The following is a 15518-nucleotide window of genomic DNA, read 5'->3' on the forward strand; positions in this document are numbered from 1 at the left end:
AAACATTACACGATTTAACCACTAGAGGGCAGCAGTGTTAAATCATTAACATTGCATGATGATCCAGTGTGTGGAATGTGGGCTAATGCTATCAAACGAAGCACTGAAGCCTTCAAAAATAAAGCGACACCTAGCGAAGAAACATCCAACGCTCGTGGGAAAGCCTGTTGGGCTTCTTGTTGTGTATGCAGGTTTACATACACATGATAAATAAATGTCTTTGTGATCATCACATTGTATCATCTCATTTATTTGACAAGGGTTTTGCCTGTTCAACTCCGCGAGGACGCTGGCGTCAGCGATCCCCTCCCCTTCCGTTCTGTTCCTACGGCTTGCTTGCGCAAACTACGTCACAAAACATGGCCGTCTTTGGTATCCCAGCATGCCAAAAACCCTCATCTTTGCAAAGAAATCATCGATTTTCTTTCATTTCTTATGGATTTTTCACAAAAGGAGCCCAAACACACACTGTCAAAAGTCGCCATAACCGCTGCAAGTCGGATCTTGCAGCATTTCGACGGAAAAAGATACATTACAGACCCAACAATGTGCTAGCGGATGTTACCATGGAGCTAGTAGCTTCAGAAAACGCTAGTACTTAAAGGACAAACCTTAAGCTCGTTCGACTTGAGCCAGGCGTGCGCAGAATCGATCACCGGCAATCGGCGCACAATGCATGCTGGGTAGATTTGCGTCCGACTTGCTCTGACGTCATGAAAACGTGCGTAACGATGATCTCACGTGAGCGAGGCGGCCGCAGATTTTAGAGCCAGGCAATGCAGAATTGCTCTCCACCGACTGCATGACCCCAGGGCATGATGGGAAACTTCTTGCTGTCTTCGGATCAAAGAGCTGATTGGCTCTTAGATTTTCTTTATTAGAAGCGGTGGGCGATCGTGGCTCACTTTGTTAAGAGGGTTGTCTGGTGACTACAAGGTTCGTTGTTCGAACCATGGCCTTTGACGTGTCGCATGTCAAAGACAGCCCACTGCTCCCCATATTTAGGGATGGGTCAAATGCAGAGACAAATTTATCCTTAATTAACAGGATAAATATAGTATAAAAAAATGTAAATCCTAATTTTCTGTCTAATTGTAATACTTAACGCTAGATTGTTGACTTAATAGCCATCTAGTCTCATTTTGTGCAATAACAATAATAATATATAAGGTTATTTATTTAGCATCTGTAAATAAAGATATTTATTGAGAAAGCCTACATCCTACTTGATGTCAACATGTTTTCAGTCAGAGCACTGGAATGTGTCCATTGATTAATGATTGTGAAGCATCACAAAACGTATTAATAGAAAAGCACAATTGTCACTGATGGAAACTTGCAGCGTTGCTTTTCCTCCGTGTGTAGCCTGTTTATGTAGCTGTGATGTTTGGACTGTTGGTTCAGTTTTTAAATTTCTTAAATTTACGGTTGTATGATTTAGAAATGACGCTATCTTCACATATATTTATTTATATAAATGTTTAAATAAATATGACATCCAAGAACTAAAATATGCCCAATCTTATATCCTCAATTATAATAATAACATAGTTAAATATATGAAAACACATCCAAACTTAAAGACCAGCAATTTTGGGGTTAAGTGTCTTGCTCAAGGACACATCGACATGCTCCTAGCGGAGCCGGGGTTCGGACCGCCGCTCCTCTGATTGAAGACTCTGACTGAACAGTTCCCTCTGTTATTAGAAAGCATAACAATGGAAAGTGTAAATTTTGTGGAGAAGAAGAAACCGTGGACCATGTTTTATTGTCCTGTCAGAGGTACGAGTCAGCGAGAGACTTTTGAAAAAAGGTCTAAGAGAGATTGGAGAGGAAAGCTTTAGTGACAAATGTTGGAAACTTTTTCTGGAATATTTAGAGTCAACAACACTAATGAATAGAATTTGAGAAAGAAATGTATTATTTATTTTTTCTATATATATATATATATATATATATATATATATATATATATACATATCTTTATTCATTTACACACATATGTATATGTATGTGTGTGTATATATGTATATGTATTTATTTTCGTTTGGTTGTCGTATTAGAGTCCTTAGTCCACACTCCAGATCAGTGGGAGGCGGTCATGCACCCGAAAGCTGTTTGCCAACCGCCAAAAAAAGCAAAAGAAAGAAGAAGAAGAAGAAGAAGCAGGCGGCTGAAAACGGTCCGACTTGAACGCAGTTTTTTGTCAACGCCCCTTTCTACGTCCGCCTGCTCTCGTCTGCTTTCCAGGCGAGGCGCAGTTCAACTCGAACGAGCCTCTTATCTTCCCCTTACCTAAGCCGTCAACCAACGTATAACCTTGCGTAACTGAGCTACCCTCATACTCGATCGTGCGCTCAGTCGCAGCCATTACGCGCACAGTAAGTCCGCTACTTACATACCACGTCTTCGATCATACATATATAGTTTTTGCAATTTGCAAAGGCTAAAAATAAAAGGAAAATAATATAATATCAAAATACAAAGGGAGAAACACCTTTAGTGTGTCAGAATATCATTTGGTTACCATGTGTCCATTTGGGTCTCCAAATATCCTTTTAGAGCTCCGCCTGGATCTCTTCATGGAAGAAACACTGTAGAATCGTCATACTTTGTCCAATCTTCTTCAAATTTGAGGCAGTTGTTCACTGATAGTGTAGTTACAGCCATATTCTGTCATTTACCTGTACAGATACAGCCACAGGCAGTTATTTATACTGAAAGATACTTTTTTATTTTATGCGGACAAAAATCTTCAATTTTTACTGACTCCAAAGGCCCACTGCTCTGTTTCTATATGACCTACAGGTTTTCTGACACTTTTGATGCATATAGTCACAGTGGTTCAGAAGCTACAGCCATTTTAATTTGGGTATGTCATTTTAGGCGGTTTTGCTCCAAAATAGGGGTGGAGTTGAACAGGTAACAATATAGTTATTGAATACAAATCAAACCAAGAGTGAGATCAATTAGTTAAACTAATAGTGTTAATATTTGAATGGGCCCCGGGACACTTTGTACTTGAAAAGTTGGGCCCCGAGGTCAAAAAGGTTAAGAACCCCTGATCTAGCATTCATTTGGTGTTCATCACTGTTCCCGTGATGATTAGGCATCACTGAAGAACTGCAGCAGTTTCACCTCCACTGCTTTTCTTCTGTATTTCAGATTTCTCCTGAAACGTTGATCGTGGTTTTCCTGTGTGTCGTCGTTCCCATCTGCGGTTCTGTCCCTTCTGAAAACTAGGGACCAAATTTCATATGAACGCAATCTTTTCTCATCTTTATTTAGAATAGTAAAAGAGTACAGAAGAGAAGGTATTTGGCAAATGGACCAGTGAAATCTCCGTTGGCGTTGGAAGCGGTTTTGAAGCTATTTGTCCTTTTAAACAAAGCAAAACCGACTGGAAACATGAAAAAAAAGCATTTCACAGTGTATCAAAGTACTGTACAAAAAGTCACCTTACAAAAAGAAAAAAGATGGATGTTTCCTAATTGTGACCAAACTGGCATCACATTGAATTAATCTAATGATATTTAGAGATCGCCACGAGTGTGTTCACATGCACACAGTTTAAAATCCGGGTTTAGGTCTTATTCAAGCATTTTTTTATACATGTTTTACTCTCATCACAAATGTGTCGTCACACAGGAATATTTACCAGGCAGACATATAAAATGCAAAAAGAAAACTGCGCACAAACCCATGCTTCAGTGTCCCAAATACTTCTGGAGAGTCCCATGAAAATCATTCAGGTTTATCATGAAGATAAAAGCCTCCTTTTTGTAAACATGATACGTGTTTGGGGATGAATATTTAATCTGTTTGTGAACAACACTTAATGGCACCAACACAAAAATGAAAGGAAAAGCAGAAGGACTGTGTGCTGCCAGTTTGGAGAAACAAATACATTTTGAATGACATCGTGGGCGACTGCCATCACAGACACTAGTGGTGCAGAAAGTGTAATAAGAGGGACGGTGTGGGAGGATGTGTGTGGGAGTGAATCAGCTCTTCAGGGGTAGTCAAAGTGATTCTGTGTCTATAATGAGAGTCTTTTCTGGTGTTTGTGCGGTCTGAAGTCCAGATTTCGACCCAGGCGAGTCTCTCTGTGCAGGTTCATCAGTAAAGGTCTTTCCTGGTGCTCGGCAGGGAGCGGCTGGCAGAGCAGGTGGCACTGCGGATCACCTCCATCCACCTGGAGACGAGACACATATTTATTACTGAAGTGCATACAACAGGATATGGATATTTGAGTGCTAAAATACAGGTACAAATATTTCTGTATTATTTCAACAGGTGGGTAACCAAAGTTTAGGTACAATGCTGTGCCATTAAGATGCGAAAAACGAGCTTTTGTCCTATGTTACAAACATAAAACTTCTTTTCCTGACATTGCTAAATCAAAATGGAAAAAAAGAAAATTCTGTGTTCTGTTGATTTGAAATGGTGACTGTGAATGTATAATATAATAGCAACCTTTCAAAGGTGTACTCGCTCTCTGATCTGAAGTAGTAGACGTGGGATTTGAAGTGGAGTTTGAAGACGTAGTCTTTGTGGATGTTCTCGGACTCGGACGGGACGGTGACGGAGTAGCCCAGCAGAGGAAGGCTGGCCAGAGGGTAGTCATCCTGTGAAGAGACGAGCCAGAAGTCATCTTTATGCATCAACATGTTACGACCTGACCACTTTTTTATTTTCACTGTATCTATATGCATCTAACCTGGTGTGACTTGTAGAAGAAGAGGCTGAAGTTGGTGAAGACCACCCAGAGTTTCTGCCAACCGTTACTGTTCTTAAACTTCCGCAGCAGGTTCCCCGACAGCTGGTTCTGGAAAAGAAAGTGAGTCAACAAAAGACACGCAAGGCCAAATAAAGTGACACCAATTCCATAATAGTGTTAGAAACGGGGAGGGGGGGGACTGGAAGGAAAATCTGTTTGATTCTGTTTGTCCAGTAAAATGTAGTTCTCTCTATTAATCACAAGTGTCATCGCATCTTGCAGTGAAATATCTGGCGAATCATTAAATTCTCGGCAGCCGTGGCGTTTGCAGTACCTCTCTACTCCAGCAGGAGTCACTTAACGACAGGCTGTGTGCCGGCAAACCACACATAGAGAGAGACACGGGGCCGCTGAAGGCTGCTGAGGGGCCTCGGCAACTCACCTGCCGGACTACTACTGCTGCTTTCTAGTAATGTCAGCGTGGAAGGACAGAGGTGGAAATGGACAAATGGAAGATGGAGATAGGAGAGAGGCAAGGTGGAAGAGATAAAGGTGGAGGTGTAGAAGAGAAAAAAGGACAGAAACAAAGACATGAGAGGAAAAGTAAGACAAGAGGAGGAGAAGAGGACCAGGACAGACAACACAGTGGACAAAAACACAAGACTGGACTCCACAGCGCCAAGACACGAGAGGAAAACCAGGTGTGTGATGTGTGGAGAGAAGACGATTAAAGAGATGCGGGGCCGGTACCTCCACGGCGACACTAAAGTCCACCATGGACACGCTGGTGTTGCGATGCCAGCAGACGTGCACGGTGGTGTTGCTGCGGTGACCCTGGCGCTCCAGAGACGAGCGCGAGCCGCAGAGCTCCTCCTCCGACTCCAGCTCGGCTCCCCTGTCCTCCGACAGCTCTGGGGAACGATGGAGAGGTGAAATGTGCCGGTTAGAAGAAAGAAACTCTGATGTCACTGGGTAGAATTTATGACACGTAAACTGTCCACCATTTAAAAAGCCGATGTGTACACAAGTCAGACATGTCCTCATCATGACAATAAAAAGGCTAAAGAGATAAAAGATAAAAGATTATTGGCATGACGATAAAACGCTTCATGGGTTCGTATTTACATGATTCAAATGTTATGAAATCTATATTTTTTAATTACTGACTAATAAATTCTGTTTTTGGTATCAAATTCCTTTCATCTTCACAGATTTTGCCACAGAATGTAACGCCAAAGTGCTGACTACATGAATCCCAAAGAAACCAGCTCTGCCACATCCTGAGGTCTCTTTAGTTACTGGCTAATGTTCCGGATCTTAACTGGTTGCAGCCGCTGCTGGAAATTGCCACTGGACACTTGATCCAGAAAAACTTCGCTCTGTTTGGCTTCTTTTTTTTTTTGGGCTGCTGAGACTTGGATGTAACTTTGTAACAACAGTCTGGCTTTAATTATAAGATTGAAGCCAGATTCAGTTCACAGCAGTCTAAAAATGTGTGTAAAAACTACAATATCATAAGGTGAATTAAGTATCATTACATAGTAGTACCACGTTAATGGTTGGAAAATGGCTGCAGGCTTCTGAGCCAGAACAGTGATCAAAGCAACTTCAATACAGTCTGGACAAAATAAAAGAGGAAAGAGGCTTTTGTTGTTACTTGTAAGCCAATACTCTTCAACAGTTTGAGTTAAAAATGTACATAGCAGGGGATTTCGCTGAGGGACAATGGAGATGTCAAAGCGAAAGGTCACCAGCTCGAGGCCTCATTCAACACCGTGACAGGCGTTTATGATACAGAATGAGAAAAGAGAAGAGGAGAAACGGAGGCAACAGCTGGTGCCTGGGCCTACATATATCAGGTGACATTAAAAAAATATGATGAGAGACCACCTGGAACAATTCAGAGGGATTATTCATGAGGTGCTGAGAGGCAGGGAAAGAGGTGTGTATGTGGACTATAGACAAAGAGATGATCCATTCCCCTTAAAGAAAGACCTTATTATTATTATTATATCAGGTCCCAGCTGTCATATTCACTTCAGCCATCAAGGGTGACAAATCCCACGTGGAAACATTTCCAGAAATAACTCTCTGGTGGGGCTTTTTTGTGGCTGCACTCTCTGGTTCCCACAGGGTCTCATACCATCCTGCAACACTGATGATTAACTGATGATTGGACAGGAAGTGGTTATTTGGGACATCTATTCTAGAGAGGTGCTGGTTCACAGACAGCTTTTAGTCAACTTATAAAGAAACCACAGTTACCATTTATACCAACTAGTACAGGTGTTACAAATCATCAACTTGAACCCCTAACACATGGCCTCACTATCAAGATAAACAATCTTACATTCAATTGGATCGAACAAGACTCGGTGGCCACTTTATTAGGTACACCTGTTGAAGTTAATGCAACTAAACACAACAGCTCAGCCATGAAGTCTACTTGTATGATGACCATAATGTGCAGATGTACCTAATCAAGTGGACATTGAGTGTTTATCAATAAAAGAATATAAAAATTGACGGTGAGTCTCACATACACATCTCACATTGACTGTAGACATATACTAAACTCACTGTTGTCAGAGAGGCTGGTGGACAGCAGGTCAGTGCTCGGGCTGCTGCTCTGCTCCGCCAGGTCGATGGCCATCCTGATGTCCTCCACCCACCGCTCCATCTCTGACGCACAGCTGGACGCAGACAGAGAAGAAGACAGAAGGAGACCGGATGTAAAAGTGGGTCTTTATGTATCTGCATGTTGTGGAAATATGAACTTACTAACCCTTAACTTCTTTCATTCACAGCAAATGCTTGTCATATTCATAGTATTCACTGTCATGTAAAAGGAATATATATATATATTACTGTGTGTGTTTATGTATACCTGGCTGCCACCACCACAGACTGGCGCTGTCCAAACAAGGTGAAGGAATGAGGGACCCCCCACTCCTCCTCGCTTTCTCTGATCTGCAAAAACACACAACATGTGATGAGCCCGAATAGCCGAATGAAACACAACTTTTAGTAAAGAATGACAACTTTGCAGGTTTTAATGCGATACGAGTTAATCCTGCAGTGACTGAAATCCTTTTTTAAAGCATGTTGTTAAAGGATGATGGTTACGTACCGTCATGCTGTACAACGGCAGCTGGCCGTGAACTTTAAACTGGTTGGACGGGGTCATTCCTCGACTGGTGTACACCAAGGAATCACTGAACTGGAGAGTAAGGAAGAAAAGAAGAAAAAGTTGAGGTTTGTTTTTCTGCAGTTGACGATATTAGACTCACTTTGAAAAGTAAGCTGAAGTTTCATACCAGGAAGAACATCCTCTGCTGAAGGCCCTTCCCTGAGAGCTTGCTGAGGCAACCGAGCCGGATGAATTCCTGAACACACAAACACACTATAATAAATATGAGGCCAACAGAGGGGAAGCCAAGACGCAGACATTTGCAGAATTTTGCAGGTCACGGAATAATTTCCGCCTCAAACATTTAAAAAAAAAAGCAATTTAAAAGTCAGTCTTTTCTACTGAGAACATCCAGGTGTCGGATCAATAAATAAATGTAAAGAGTCTAACCCTCCCGGGGATGGCGAGGTTGTCGATGCCCGTCAGATCTTTCTTCAGCTCTAGAAGCTTCTGGAAGTTCTCCATCTTCATCATGGTGCCTTGGAGCTGCTGCACCATCTCGGAGATGTCCGCCAGGGCCGCTAAAGAAGGATGAAAAGATGGTTATAAATAACACAATGTCGTTTCACATGTGCAAAAATGAATACATAAAAAGTCAGATATAAGCACCTCTACAGTCCCTGAAGTCCTCGTGGGTGGGCGGGTAGTGCTTGCAGAGCCTCTCCAGGATGAGTTTGTAGTGCAGCAGGCGGTGGAGAGGTCGGAGGAGGAAGATGTTGAGGGGCAGGTAGCAAACTCTCTGCTGCTCAAAGTCTCGGCACACAGCCTCCGCTTTCCGACTGGACCTGAGGAGCAGGGAGGCAAATGAGGTTAGTGATCTATTTCAGAACGAAGCCTTTGCACTTTTCTTTTCAGATATTAAAAAGCTAACCTGCAGACCCGTTCCAGTTCGACCAGGCACTCGGAATGCTTCTGAAGATGAACCGTCAGCTGCTGCAGATGCAAAAGACGGACAAATAATTGATAAAAAAAAAAGACGAGGAATAGAGAGAGATGTGTAATCCAAACAGAGTTCTGCTGCCAAAGGGGAGCCGTAGTTACCCTCAGACCCTGAATGTTCTTCAGGAGAATGTCACCAATTCGCTGATAGTCTCCTTTAATGTGGGCATTAGAGCGACCCTCCCTAAGGAAGAGACAACACATCAAGAGCTTCTTTCACATGCAGTTACACTTATTCACCAGTAGATGCCAGCATACAGCTAAACTTGTACCACCATGACTGGAAAATCTTCACTCAATTCCCACAATCCCATTCAATTTACCAGCAAGTCCTTGGGCCCTCTCCAAGTCTATGTGTGTGTGTGCGTGTGTGCGTGTGTGTGTGCGCACACGCGTATCCTCTAGTATGTCATTACAGAAATAACACAGACACCATTCCCACAGGAGGAGATGCATGTGCACATTTAGTTCCCATGCAAAGTCACATTAACTCAGCTGGTTTATCTGAAAGCTGAAATGACTGTTTAATATGTGTGTGTATAAACAGTACGTAGGTTCCTTTAAATGGAGACGGACTGCGTTGGAACAGGTGCTTGTGTCAGAAGCAGTTTTCTGCACCAAAGCTCTCAGTTATCTGAATGGGAAACAGATACTGACCACTGTGCCAGCCGCTGCTCCACCTCTTTGAGGAATCCCTGGTGAAAGTTGTGGACCGGATCGTAGCTGGCAGAGATCAGCTTCTTCACGGGGTCTGGGAAGGCCTCATCTTTCCCTGCAACTCCATGGAAGGACTACAACAGACAACACCGATGAGAAACGGAGACCAAATGATAAATCAATTAACTGAAAAAATAAATGTCAGAATAATCAATAATGAAAATATTCAGCAGTTGCTTTTACACACCAGATGTTTATAAGAAAATGATGCTTTAAAACAAATTCATTTACAATACACAAGTTATTTTTTGGAATAAAAATAACGTGAATGTAATTGAAATCACTAATAATTATAATCCACCCAGAAACAGACACTTATTTTGATTACAAGTGACGTATATGAGGAACACGCAGAAACAGACATACAGGTACGATCCCAGCAGAGGATAGGAGGTCGGTGGGTCAGAGGTTGACTTGAAAGCACAATGACGTTTGCTTGCGCCGAGGAAAAAGCATCAGCTAGCTCACACACAGACACACACCGTGACCCTGACACCGAGGTGTTATATTCCCCCTCAGAGTAAAACGATTACGACAGATAGGGCAGACAGGAGGCCGTCCAGCTGCTTCACAGAAGGACTCGGTGGGAGAGAGGAAGGGTGACAGCGAGTGAGGGAGGGATGGAGGGATGGAGGCGGTGCCAGCCAAAGAAAATATTTAAGAGGTTTAAAAAAATAAAAAAAGAGCCAGCGCACGCCAGTTCCTCCCACATCAAAGAGGGTGGAAACTACTGTTGGGAAGAAAAACAGCTGAGAGGGAGAAAAAGACACAAATATGATTTTTTTTATTTGAGCAAGGTCAGATGTCAGCTTCATAATATTAATGCTACAGGTGTTTTCTCTAGTCCTGCTGCTGATTTCCCCCTCATTTGTTAGTAGAGACAGTAAAAACACGCAGACAGTAAAAGTTGACTCACATAAACAGCAAAAGACCAAATCTGACCCACATTAAGCTGCACTTTCATCCCAGGATTTAAGATGCAGACGTTGTGTTTATGCAGACGGAGCGGCTTTTTCCTCCGTGTTGACTTTAGTGGCTTTACTTGTAAACTACAGAGCCCGGAGCTAATAGTCTGTGTCGTCTTAAAGAACAAACAACATACGAGTAGGAGGTGAACTACAACACATGCGTTGCTTTCTTGTGGAAAAAAACAGAGAGAATGTCATTTAGAAAACACAAGGAACTTAAATACGCTCACTGGGAAGCAGTGATCCGTCCTGAACAAGAAAAAAGCCCATAAAGCCTCAGATGTTGAACCTCACTCTTCAGCCGTGGGCCAAACTAAATGCACATAAAAGCCCACTTTTGGGATGTGAATTAAAAACACTGGAACACAGAGCCGAAACAGCCAAAGTAACTGATATTAATATTAATGTCATGTGACAGAAAAGACCGGCAGCTTGTGATTTTGGTTCCCAACTTTCTGACTATAAAAACATCAAATGCACATCCTGATTCCAGCACAAACCCGCTCTGACTCACTGTCCCAAACACATAAGCTTTTAAAAGGCTAACTTGAGCTCAGAATGGAACCAGTTTGACTCACTGTTCCAGGAACAAGGCTTTAAAGAGACCAGCCTTGCTTCACTGTGTCTCTGGGTTGCCAGACTCGCACCTGGCTTTTTAAAGATCCCTCTCTCTCACAGCCAATAGACTCAACCACATCACGTAAAGGAAGCATGTGTAGAAATCTTTACCTCTGTGATGACCTGCAGGTCTTTGAGGTAGGTCCGCTCTGTGGTCAACAGTTCCTTGGCTATGAAGTAAGCCTTGTCTGTGGGAAACTTCTGGACACAAACAGAAAGACCCATTCACTGACCGATCCCGCTGATATTACTTCCTAGATGTTCTACAAATCCATCCTCCGTCCACCCTCTCCCCGTATTTAAATCTACCTTCCTCCTGGCCTCTTCCTCATCATCGTTACGGACACATCCGGCATCAGTGAGCAGCGGGCTGGTGAGAGGCGACAGATGGTGTCCCTCGGGACTCTGACCCAGGGTGCCATTTACTGAGCAGTTGACGACCACGCAGGGACTTCCCGCCGGAGAGTCCTCTGAACCGGGACTTTCTGGGGGAGGAGAGGGGAAATGGGAAAATGGAAGACGAGGGGACAGGAATAGAACAAAGAGTGAGATAAGGGAGAAGATGGTGGGAGAGGATACAGGAGGAAGTTAAAATAAATTCTACATGTACTCTGCTTACATGAAATTCACTGCCATCTTCCTAATCATGTAATTCTTATATTGACGCCATCATAATTTCATTCTCAGTGGAGGAAAAGGCGTCTACATTCACCCTGCTTTTAGAAGCTCAAGACATCAACACATTCCTCAAATGACTTCTGTAAATGAATGAAACGTCTATGGTGATACATCTCAAGGTTAGACAATTCATCATGAACTGTGGGGTCAGGACCCAGCTGTCATGCTCGGGCAGGTCGCCACATGACAAAAATGCTACGATCACGCAACTCTGAAGGAGGCTACTTCTACTCTATTTCTCTATTTGGATTCTTTGCTGAAATATGGTTAAAAAGGGTCAAAAGAAGGCGAAATGTACAGTAGATGTTAGTAAGGAGCTGTGGATTAAACATAGCAGTGCATTATAAGGGTAATGCAGATGATTTGTCTGTCGAACGACTTATCAGTGAGTCATTTCAGCCCTGGTAGAAAACACACTAGAATCTATGAATAGTATTTCATCTTTTCCATTTCCCTTACAATGCACTATAGATATGATCTATAGACACGTGACAGTCTTGCTAGTTGTGATGACGTCTAAAACACCAGAGTCTGGTATGATTCATCAACCGGACAGGGAAACAAAAAGTTAAAGCTACTTCTCACTACAGAGGTTCACTACATGGTACTAGGTTGTGACTGTATACTTGCCCGGGTGCAAAGTTTCCAAAGAGTCCACTGTTACACACCAAACTGGATCATGGGTAAAAATCATGGGCAACCACTGAGTGCAGATCTGTGACGAGCGCTATAAAAGAACTTGCCACCATACAGACAAAAACAACTACACATAACACATGTGAAACAACGAGCTAGACAACATGAAACACAGACAGAAACGTGTGCACATGCACGACAACTGACTGGAGCGAACAACCTCTACTCTACGGGCTAACTACCACAGCACAAGACACGGGGGGGCAGGACTCAGGCAGGTTGAGGGGTTGGGGGGGTGGAGCCGGTTGACATCGGTTCACTCTACAGAAAATTCTGGAGTCCCTTTTCTTCGAACATACAAGGTAGTTTTTTTATTGACACTAGTGCACACAGTTACAGTGTTAAAGAGAGAGATGAAGGGTAAGGAAATAAAAGAGTAGAACCTCAAAGAAGTCACAAGAAATGAAATCCAGTGGGTGTTTTGTAATGAAAATAAAAAGAACAGGTGTGCAGGAATTCAAAGTGTTACAAGAGAGACAAAGAGAACCAGTGAGTCAGTGCGTCAAGGGAAGAATTATCATTTCAATGCCTTTCCTTTGTAAAGATAAAGACTTTTTGGCAGCTCTTCAGTAAGATTGGCAGCAGTTTTGCACCGTTCAGTGTTTTAGAGATTAACAAGACTGCCTCCAATCGTCAAATCAGAAAATTAGAAAAGACGGTTTATCCCGTCAAAAGAAGTGAGTCAGTAAAAAGTGTGTTATGTAAACAGAAAGAGAAGCACAGATGTGATGATAAAACGTCACTTTTTAAATACTATCAGTTAAAGAAAATCGTTTGACATTTAGGGAAACGTGCCCGCTGGGTTTCTTGTAGAGCGTCCGATGAGAGGATCGATACTGCTATCGAACTCTTGCCGAGAAATCAAACAAGTGCATTTCCCAAAAAAATGTTGAACTATTTGCTTTAAGCAGCCGGATATCATCAAACACGATCACATCATCACAGCATGTATACCGATGATTTCACCTTTTCCTTTTAAAGTAAATCTAGAAAACGTGGCTCTGATTGACTCCATTAATAACATACAAATTACAATACGAGTACAAAATCACAATCTATCAGTCTGTTACTGTATGTACAGTACACTAAAGTCACAAAAAGCTTTAATGGAAGGGACCGCAAGTGCTATTTGGTGACAGTGAAAGTGAGGACATCTCAACTCCAGTGTTCGTGTGTGTGTGTGTGTCCATCTTCTGACAATACTCAGACTTTCACACATGACAAAATGCCCTTTCAAAGATATCTTTGTTTTTGCACTTACGTTTGCATTAAGTTTAACTTTACTTGTGTCTGTCGATCTTCGCCCTCTCACTTTCCACTTAAAAAAAAACTAACACTGGAGTTGAGTCGGCCCTGTTTTGTCCTTGTGGACAGTGAGGGGCCAAAACACAAATGGTTTCTCAGTATTTGAAAAGGACAGGGTGCAGTTAATGAATCATGGCGGAGTTGTAACAAAAAGGCATGAAAGTTGTAAAGAAACAGGAAAGCTACACATTTCTAGAGTTGTTACATTTATCTGCTGCACCTAATGTTCCTCAAACACTTGAAACCATTGTGAGCCCCGTGACAGACACACAGAGAGACACATTGAGCAAAAACAGGGCAGAATGGCAGAAGAAGCAGGGACATTGCTCGCCTGGTTAACATGCATTCAGAGTAAAGAAAAGGAAACGGTGAGAAAACACTTCCCACTAACATGCTTTAAAAAAAAAAAAAAAAGCAATGCATTTACAAAGAATGAAGCGTGAACATTTGTTTCAGGGAGAAGCAGAAGCTCTGAGGAAAGAACAGGTTGTTTGGCTTTAGAAGGTGACTACACATGATGAGATGCTTGTTTTAGGGAGCACCGAGGAGCTATCGTCGAGTTTTCTGATATTAATCATAGTTCAAATGGTGTTTTTAATTCACCGCCAGTCAAACATTCGTCAGCATCTTTAGTTCCGAAATGTATGCATGCTAATTACCGGTATAATTTGTCTGCTACGTAGCAGGTACGTACAGAAAAACAAATAAAAGCATGCGTTGCAGTGAGCAGACAGCCAGCAAATGACAGTGACTGGGATGGAGTGCCAGAACACCTTCAATAAACAGCATTGGAACCGCATCAAAAGAGAGTGAAAGCTACATTTTCTTCTGTGTGTGTGTGTGTGTGGTTGCAGTGCACGCCAGGCGCCGAGCCAAGCAAAGCAGACAGCTGTGAGTGGGCACAGGTTTAAGGACGATGGTTGGCGGGTTTGATTATTGAAAGAAAGACTTTAAAAAAAAAAAAGCCCATGACCAGCCATCAGGATGCGTCTTCAGTAGAAATTTGGAGCTTCAGTTATTATCAAAAATACAAATATAAAAAGGTTAGAGTCTTCATTCTCTCCCTAATTGATGCAAATCTATTCAAATACTTGGTCCTCCACTTGTCCTAAATACAAAAAGAGAATTACGACATAAAAGTCTCTACCACAAACGTCCAAGTTACAGCGCAAGAAAAAGTGCTCTGAAGAAATCAGCTCGGGCCAAAACCGAATGACAAAGGCAGACCGGCCCGCTAGCTGCAGCCTCCCCACAGCCTACACATTTAACACAATGAGCTACCAAGTCAGGAGTAGTACTCTACAATCCATTGTCTACCAAGAACATTCAAATACACTGTACAATTCAAACTGTGTACGACATCTTTAAACCTCCATTAAAATCCTTTCAACAATGGAGTCCAGCTATTAGTTTAAAGCCCTCCTATTGCACAAGACAACAGTGAAATAATTATAAAAGTGTGATTTAGAGAAAATGCTACATTAGGACATTAAACATTATTACAACAAACAAAAGCTCTATCCGGGGTGGTAATGACCAAGAAAGGCAGCAGATCCTGGTCAACAGCTTTCAGAATCAACGCCACCTTAAAATCTAGCATCTCCTGCTTCAATATCTTAATATCTCACACAACACCGATATACAAAAGGTGAGCTACAATCAGAAGAATCCTAATTCATCCTAAATG

General features: G+C 42.3%; 2 protein-coding genes across 9 annotated transcripts in view; both read right to left on the minus strand.

The window, feature by feature from the left end:
* The window catches only part of arl13b (ADP-ribosylation factor-like 13b), a 10977-nt gene extending 10275 nt beyond the window's left edge, over window positions 1-702 (minus strand). For both annotated transcript variants that reach the window (XM_031852288.1, XM_031852287.1), the window contains exon 1: window positions 612-702. The gene's annotated coding sequence lies outside the window, so the exon portion shown is untranslated. The remainder of the gene's footprint in view (window positions 1-611) is intronic.
* Window positions 703-3251: 2549 nt separating this feature from the next.
* The window catches only part of LOC116385966 (FERM, ARHGEF and pleckstrin domain-containing protein 1-like), a 43871-nt gene continuing 31604 nt past the window's right edge, over window positions 3252-15518 (minus strand). For 5 of the 7 annotated variants that reach the window (XM_031851834.1, XM_031851833.1, XM_031851831.1 and 2 more), the window contains 16 exons: window positions 11462-11637; window positions 11264-11353; window positions 9507-9640; window positions 8952-9033; window positions 8782-8843; window positions 8520-8695; window positions 8301-8431; window positions 8038-8106; window positions 7851-7940; window positions 7608-7690; window positions 7301-7413; window positions 5471-5631; window positions 5055-5186; window positions 4721-4828; window positions 4477-4628; window positions 3252-4195 (listed from right to left, as the gene is read on the minus strand). In XM_031851834.1, coding sequence (XP_031707694.1) covers window positions 4120-4195; window positions 4477-4628; window positions 4721-4828; window positions 5055-5186; window positions 5471-5631; window positions 7301-7413; window positions 7608-7690; window positions 7851-7940; window positions 8038-8106; window positions 8301-8431; window positions 8520-8695; window positions 8782-8843; window positions 8952-9033; window positions 9507-9640; window positions 11264-11353; window positions 11462-11637 — 1835 coding nt within the window. In that variant the 3' untranslated portion in view covers window positions 3252-4119. The remainder of the gene's footprint in view (window positions 4196-4476; window positions 4629-4720; window positions 4829-5054; window positions 5187-5470; window positions 5632-7300; window positions 7414-7607; window positions 7691-7850; window positions 7941-8037; window positions 8107-8300; window positions 8432-8519; window positions 8696-8781; window positions 8844-8951; window positions 9034-9506; window positions 9641-11263; window positions 11354-11461; window positions 11638-15518) is intronic. The other 2 variants (XM_031851832.1, XM_031851835.1) reach the window with 2 other exon arrangements.

The sequence above is a fragment of the Anarrhichthys ocellatus genome, unplaced genomic scaffold, assembly GCF_004355925.1.
Source record: "Anarrhichthys ocellatus isolate YVR2014 unplaced genomic scaffold, GSC_Weel_1.0 scaffold12, whole genome shotgun sequence".
Lineage (NCBI taxonomy): Eukaryota > Metazoa > Chordata > Actinopteri > Perciformes > Anarhichadidae > Anarrhichthys > Anarrhichthys ocellatus.